General features: G+C 40.2%; 1 protein-coding gene across 8 annotated transcripts in view; it reads right to left on the bottom strand.

Moving 5' to 3' along the window:
• Positions 1–330: 330 nt before the first annotated feature.
• The window catches only part of LOC129542278 (uncharacterized), a 62,568-nt gene continuing 54,875 nt past the window's right edge, over positions 331–8,023 (bottom strand). For 7 of the 8 annotated variants that reach the window (XM_055404569.2, XM_088828065.1, XM_055404568.2 and 4 more), the window contains one exon: positions 331–6,667. In XM_055404569.2, coding sequence (XP_055260544.1) covers positions 4,695–6,667 — 1,973 coding nt within the window. In that variant the 3' untranslated portion in view covers positions 331–4,694. The remainder of the gene's footprint in view (positions 6,668–8,023) is intronic. The other variant, XM_088828073.1, reaches the window with a different exon arrangement.

Genomic DNA, 8,023 nt, shown 5'->3' with positions numbered 1-8,023 from the left:
AGGGCAGCCTACCTCCGCTGACTGACAACTCAGGGTTGTAAGGGCCTGAATGTCATGGCCAGATATGGGACACTTTTACGAGTGATTCTCTTCAGAGCCCCTGCTGGACTGGCCAAGGTCTCCACAACCTACAGTGCAGTTGTGATTTTTCCCTCTGACCAATCGATTCCTTTCTCTTCTCCCATTACTTCATGTTGGTTCTCAATAAACATCTTGCACCCTAAACTTTGTCTCAATATCAGCTTCCAGAGACCCAAACTTATGACACAGCCTGACCTTGCTGTCAGCAAGAAGCAGCACTTGGGTTGTAATAATGAACACATCTTGAACCAGCTGAAACAAACATGGGATTTATTATAAGGATATTTGGGATATCTCATAAAAAAGTCCAATAATCAAGGCAAGAAAATGGCAGAGATGAACCGAGACTTCAAGACAAGAACCAGATCCTGGAACCCAGCCAGGATGCTCATGACTTGGCTTCCATGGTGGCTTCACACTTCTCTCATTGCAGCTATGCCTCCTCATGTGGTAGAAAACACAGCCACTGACACCACTCACATTTATGTACCAAAGCTTCAGTTGTTAAAATTATATGGACAAACAAGAGAGTCCTAGCTTTCCAGAAGCTTCCTAATTTGAAAGATAAAACATACAATGACTTTATCACAAGTGACAAATACATGTCCAGGTTCACATAGGGTGAATAGGTATTAACAAGGAACAAGGGCATTTCAGTGGCAGTATATCAACAAAAAAGCACACACACACAAAAGCGTAAAATGAGAGATTGTAGAACTCTCAAGTAGTTTAAGGAAGCAAAAACAAAATAAAACCAAAACTGTAAGAGGAAAGATAAAGTATTCAGAAATTATGAACAGGTATGGTTTTATATAAAAGTCCTCATATATCACGAGGATATTACACCTTAAGTCCACAATTGTATGTGTGTGTGTGTGTGAATGTGAGTGTGTGTGTGTGCGTGCGACTGTGCTCAGTCATGTCTAACTCTTTGCATCCTCATGGACTGTAGCCCACCAGGCTCCTCTGTCCTTGGGATTTGCCAGGTAATAATACTGATCTAGGGACTGAAGCCATGTCTCCTGTGTCTCCTGCATTGGCAGGTGGATTCTTTACCACTGAGCCACCTGGGAAGCCAAGTCTACAATTAGCCACATGGTATTTCAATACGAGTGTATAATCAGAATTGCATCTTAAAATAACTAGCATATTATAAGTGCAAAAAATGGACTGAAAGGATGAAAAGCTATGCATACAGCTGCAAAGGTCATGGCTGAGTTAGTTAACTGGTATGCAGGCCAGCACTAGGTGCTCAGCATTTGAAAGCTTATTGGTATCATGTTTGTAGACTAACAAACTCAATGAAATTGACAATCTGGGCACATACTGGAGTAAATGACCAAATGACTGAGATCTCAAGTGTAGAGTCCAAATGTCAATGAAAATATACTCTGCTATGTAATACAGATACTGGTAAATATGTCTAGTATTCTTTAGGTTCATTTCATCTCAGGGTTCTACATGTGATCAAAATGTCACATGGAATCAAAATGTCAGGAACATATAGATCGAAACAGATAATGGTGTCTGAAAATATCAAAGCCCACAAAGAAAAGCTGAACACAAGGAATCCTGGTATAGGTCTCAGAATTCATAGACGGGACCTCCAGAAGATCCAGTACTTAGTGTAAGGAATATAATAGAAAGTGTGCTCTGCAGGATTGCTTCCACACCAATGGAGGAACCTAGGTGGTGAAAGAGGAAGGGGAAGGAGATGCTCCTCCTCAAGTATTCCATCTAAATGTCATTTATTGATCTTCACAAAACCATAAGTAAATCCAGCCTAACTTTAAAATTGGCTTTCTTCTTGATGCACCATTTGTAGTAGGAATCAGTGAGGGGGAATATATTTTTGTGGTTTACCAAGGTTTAGAAACGTGACACTGCTGCTGCTGCTAAGTCACTTCAGTCGTGTCCGACTCTGTGTGACCCCATAGACGGAAGCCCACCAGGCTCCCCCTTCCCTGGGATTCTCCAGGCAAGAACACTGGAGTGGGTTGCCATTTCCTTCTCCAATGTGTGAAAGTGAAAAGTGAAAGTAAAGTCGCTCAGTCGTGTCTGACCCTTAGCGACCCCACGGACTGCAGCCTACCAGGCTCCTCCATCCATGGGATTTTCTAGGCAAGAGTACTGGAGTGGCTTGCCATTGCCTTCTCCGAACGTGACACTAAGAATCTCTAATTTCAGAATCAGAGGGCTCTTGTGGCCCTTCAGAAGACAGAATGCCAGGTGAGTTCTACACCACACACCTGGGATGTGGAACATCAGGTGTTTTGATAAACAAAATCCATGCTGTCAGCATCAGCCCTGGCACAGGATGACTGACATTAGACCCTTAGGAAACACATTCACCCTTTTCATTCAAAAGGCCAGTGAAGTTTCATCATCTCATAAAGGAAGTTCTAAGATTAACTGCTTAATAGTTCAAAAATAATCTAGAACAGAAGTGAGCAAAACTAGGAAGTTTTTAGACAACAGACTCCTGAGCCCAATCCAAGACCCAACAAGTCAATCACTGGGCTTAGGAAAGACCCAGGATAGATGGAGAAGAAAAAATGGAAAAAAACAAAAACAAAACCCCAACAACCCACAAAGTAAAACACCACACTGTAACTACTTGTTCCTATACAAAGGTCTGTTTCACCAACCTAGTAAAATGACCTTAAGATAGTAGGGAGAAAAGTAGGAAGTCCATAAATTTATGTATGAACAAAAATTTGGGAAATAAGACTTTGTTGAAATTCTGGTACAATAGTTCATAAAATTACCCTTATTTATTTAATATTCCAATTTTCCAACAATGATGTAAAATTGTAGGTAAAGAAAAAAATACTGCTAGAATCAAACACCACACTGGTAAAACGACTTGTGCATGAGAGAAAGCCTGATTTTTTCAAGTATGGAAACAAGGTCAATGTTAGACTTTTCTGAATTTCACCATCATACAAAAAACAGTTAATTTTTTTGAACAACATTATAGAGAGATTGCTACAAAATTCTAAACAAACCTAGGCATGGTTCATGCATTTTCAGAAGGAACCACCCGTATAAAATGGTAAGCACACATGGGAACTTTCTCATGTGCATGATACAACAGGTGAAAGGCAAGTGAAACACAAGTTATTTCCAATGATGAAATAACAAAAAGCTTGCTTTCTGATACCTGTCTGGTAATCACAGAAATCTGCAGGAAGGCAAAATAGGCTTCCTGGGATACATCAAAAATATGGTTCTCACCACAAAATCCTCTAAACTTTATATTCTCTGGATAGTGACTCTCAAATAACTAGTTTCTTCATCTAATTTTTACAGAATATTTTACAAAACACCAAAAACATAATAGCAGCACACAATATTCATGACAATTCATCACAGTAAATTAGGATACAAGTTGTACTTGGGTGACATAGCACTTAAGATATACACATTGGATGCACAGGGGCACCTCGTTACACAAGGAGGGCATTCTGCTCCAAGTTAATGCCACTGAGCAGGAATGCAGAGCCACAGTGCACACTCCTCACAATTCACTCGTGTCATTCTGTTCTACACTAGAAGACTTATTAACCAGGTTTTATATAAACTGTTCTCAGAGTCTAGGATCCAAAAGACTTTATATAATGTTGGCTTTTGCTACTAAAGGGAAAGGTCAGTGACAACAATAGAACCTTTTATAAACTAACAAATCATAAGGAAATGTGTTGATATTACTCATGCTACTTATTGAGCAGTAAAACATGTCCTACGAGTTATCATTTTTATAGTATTATTAAAATAGAAAAACCAGTGGCACGTGGTATGTCTTGATAGACATCAGAGGCACTACAAGGCATATACATCTCATGCTCCCAATTACATTACCATATGTAATTCCAAAATACAAAACACAGCCTGTGACACAGGAAAATAAGCCATAATTATATACCATGGAGAAGTTTTTTATTCCAAAGACTCAATTTACTCGTGTTTTTAGAAACTTCATACTTGAGCCTTACTATAATTTAGAACCAGTTATTTTTGGTACCCATGTCTATAAAGAGTGCATGGCTTCCCATTATAGCATTATTTCTAGGGGCATGTATTTCTAATGCCTTTAAACTGTTAGATATACCCACAGGATACAATATGGCGGGGTTACTTGCTGAAGATTGTCCTATATTTAGGATTTTCAAAGAATTCATTCCTGAGGGCATCTTCTTATGTAAAATGAGCTGTTATTTCTTGATGAAACTATCACCTCACTTGCTGTATTCATGAAGTTTTAACTCACTGGAATAGGGTTCATTTTCAGTGGGAATTTTTCCAACGGCTAACGAAATTTGATCTGTGGAAAGCTTTCTGATAGTCACAATGTTCTTCTGTACTGTTAATTTTCTACTGTAAAAGGTCTGAAAGGTTTTTGAAATCCACTGCAATTCATAGGGTCATTCTCCCTCTATCAAGTCTAATATAATATACACAGTAATCTGCTGAAAGCTTTCCCAACATAACCTATTTAGAGTTCCTAACTTAAAAGTGTATTCAGACATATAATGTGATGTAACTATTATCTAAAAGATTTACCATAACTGATGAGGTAAGATCTCTGTCAAAGACTAACATTAACACCATTCTTAGGATTTCTTTACTGTATGAGTTCTCCGATGATTAATGAGCTGTGACTTTTGGGAGAAGGCTTTCCCACATTCACTGCATTGAAAAGGTTTCTCTCCTGTATGAATTCTCTGATGATTAACAAGCTGTGACTTCTGAGAGAAGGCCTTTCTACATTCACTGCAACTGTAGGGTCTCTCTCCTGTGTGTGTCCTCTGATGTGGTATGAGGTGTGACTTCCGAGAGAAGGCTTTGCCACAGTCGCTGCATTCAAAGGGTTTCTCTCCTGTATGTGTCCTCTGATGATTTATGAGGCTTGATCTCTCCCTGAAGGCTTTCCTACATTCACTGCATTCATAAGGTTTTTCTCCTGTATGAGTTCTTTGATGTCTAATTAGTTCTGATTTTTCAAAGAAAGCTTTTTGACAAAGACTGCATCCATATGGTTTCTCTCCTGTATGAATTCTCTGGTGAGTATTGAGCTGTGACTTCTGGGAGAAGGCTTTTTCACAATCCCTGCATGCATAAGGTTTTTCTCCTGTATGGGTTCTCTGATGTGTTGCAAGACTTGACTTTTCACCAAAGGCTTTCCCACACTCACTGCATTCATAGGGTTTCTCTCCTGTGTGTGTCCTCTGATGTGATATGAGATGTGACTTCTGACAAAAGGCTTTCCCACACTCACTGCACACATATGGTTTTTCTCCTGTATGAATTCTCTGGTGATTAGTGAGGCTTAATTTTTCACTGAAAGCTTTCCCACATTCACTGCACTCATACGGTTTTTCACCTGTATGAGTTCTCTGATGTCTGACAAGCTGAGATTTCCTACTGAAAGCCTTCCCACACTTAGTGCATACAAAGGGTTTCTCTCCTGTGTGTGTCATCTGATGTGATAAGAGGTGAGATTTCTGGGAAAAGGCTTTCCCACACTGGATGCAACCATGAGGCTTCTCTCCTGTATGGGTTCTCTGATGGTTAATAAGACTAGACCTTTCTCTGAAGGCTTTCCCACATTCACTGCATTCATAGGGTTTCTCGCCAGTGTGAATTGTTTGATGTCTAATTAGCTCTGATTTCTCAAAGAAGGCTTTTCTACAATCGCTACATCCATAGGGTTTTGTTCCTGTGTGGGTCCTGTGATGTGTGACAAGCTGTGACTTCCTGCTGAAGGCTTTCCCACATTCTCTGCATTCAAAAGGTTTCTCTCCTGTATGAATCCTTTGATGATTGATGAGATTTGACTTTTCACTAAAGGCCCTCCCACATTCAGTGCATCCATAGGGTTTCTCTCCTGTGTGTGTCCTCCAATGTGATATGAGATGTGACTTCCGGGAGAAGGCTTTCCCACACTCACCACATTCATATGGTTTCTCTCCTGTATGTGTCCTCTGATGGGATGTCAGCTGTGACTTTTGGGAGAAGGCTTTCCCACACTGGCTACAATTGTAAGGTTTCTCTCCTGTATGAGTTCTATGATGTGTAATAAACTGTGACTTCTGGGGAAAAGTCTTGCCACATTTACCACAGCCATAGGCTATTTCTCTTATATGTCTGCTCTGATGTTTAATGAGACTTGATTTCTTACTGAAGCGTTTTCTACATTCACTGCATTCATAGAGTTTCTCCCCTGAACGACTTCTGTGATATATGATAATCTGTGACTTCTTATAGCTAACTTTATCACATGCATAGTATTTTAACCAAGTATCAGTTTCCTCAGTCTTGGTATGGAGAAATAATTTATCAAATATGTTTAAGTCATCTGGTTCTATTCTTCCATAGTTTGCTTTCGGAATAAGAAAATCTAAATGATGTTTTAAAATTAATCCATCTATGTCACCTTCTTTGTTTGATTTCCTTAAAGGAATAAAGTTGGTGCTCAGATTAAACTTTTTTCCAAGTGCATCACATTCATGATCTTGTTTCATATTTTTAAACTTCTTGTTATCCTTGTGCCGAGTCATGTGACCATTTACTTGAAAGACTTGATCTATGAAGAAAAAAAACCCTGTAAGTCCTTCCATAGTTGTGTTTACTCAATAAAAACCTAGAAATGCTATTTGAGGGAATTAATGTTTTTTAATGTTTAGTTTCCTAGTATGACTGCAATGTCTAACCTCTAGGTATTGAAAAACACTTTAAACACTGTAAACAAGAACAGAAAGCAGACAGTAGATAAGTTTAAATGAAACTGACCACCAACTTGGGGCAAAGGGCGTAATTGCTGAACAGCCTACATGGGCTTACTCCACAGGTCCTCAGTGTCACCTGCCCACCTTCAGCCACACTCAGAGAACACTGCAGCTCAGGTCAATTGTGGGGCCTAACCAGGGTGCCCACATCTCTCCACCAAGAGACGGAGAGATGGGCTGCAAGTACATTTTTGGGCCATGTGCAGGGATGCCAGATACTCTGGAGCCCTAATGTTCCCTGGGGCCGAAACTCAGTCACTGAGATACAGGAGGCAGACGGTGGTACTAGCTTTCTGGTCCCTTGGAGGGTTCCCAGAAGCACAGTGTTCATGCATTCCTCTCTCATGCCATCTCGCTTCCCCTTCTCTCACTAACACTGTGGAGATCACAGTCCCACTAAGTATCTCAGGGTCTGCTTTTGAAGGACCTTGAATTAAGTCAGTGTCACACAACAGGTAATGAGGAGGAGGGCCCAGCTGATCAGAGCAGTGCTGGATGCCTGGTGGTGCCACATAACTCACAAAGGAAGATGAGAACTGGGATCTACACTAGTTAGCAATTTGGGAAGTTCAGACTAGACTTAGTTTTAAGTGGGAACAGAGAAGTCTTTCAAAAGATGTTTTCCAGAGGTAAAAAACTTAGTTTAAAAAAAATGGTAGAAAGAGGTAATCCCATATACTCCATGTCTAAGCTACAGAAAAAGCACAACAGAACTTGACCAACCAAGGGGAAAAGTGGACCAACAGTTTAGGAGGAATGATAACCCATTTTCTGACATAATAAGGCTGAACAGAGAGGGTTTCACATCAGAGACATCCAAAGAAGGAAAAATAAAGCCCTCATGGTCAAGCACAGGTGTCTTTGACCACAGAGAGGAGGGAGGACAGAAGGAGATTAACCACATCAGGGGACAGAATACCTAACAAGAAGTCAAAGTCCCAGATGTGAAAGACTGGGAATAATATCATGGGCCAGACCAGCTGGAAACATTTCACTTCAAGCTACGAGCAAAGAAGCCACATGTAATGTGATTCACTTCAGTAGCTCATGTTAACTGTTCTGAATCACCATTGAAGGTTTGAGATTTTGAAAAGAGCCCTCTAAGGCACATTTCAAGGATGCCAACCCCCACCAGCTGAGACTGACTTCCACCT

The sequence above is a fragment of the Moschus berezovskii genome, chromosome 19, assembly GCF_049115385.1.
Source record: "Moschus berezovskii isolate FMDL1 chromosome 19, NW_MosBer_1.0, whole genome shotgun sequence".
Lineage (NCBI taxonomy): Eukaryota > Metazoa > Chordata > Mammalia > Artiodactyla > Moschidae > Moschus > Moschus berezovskii.
The sequence above is the reverse complement of the archived record's forward strand: the minus strand, read 5'-3'. Positions and strand labels throughout refer to the sequence as shown.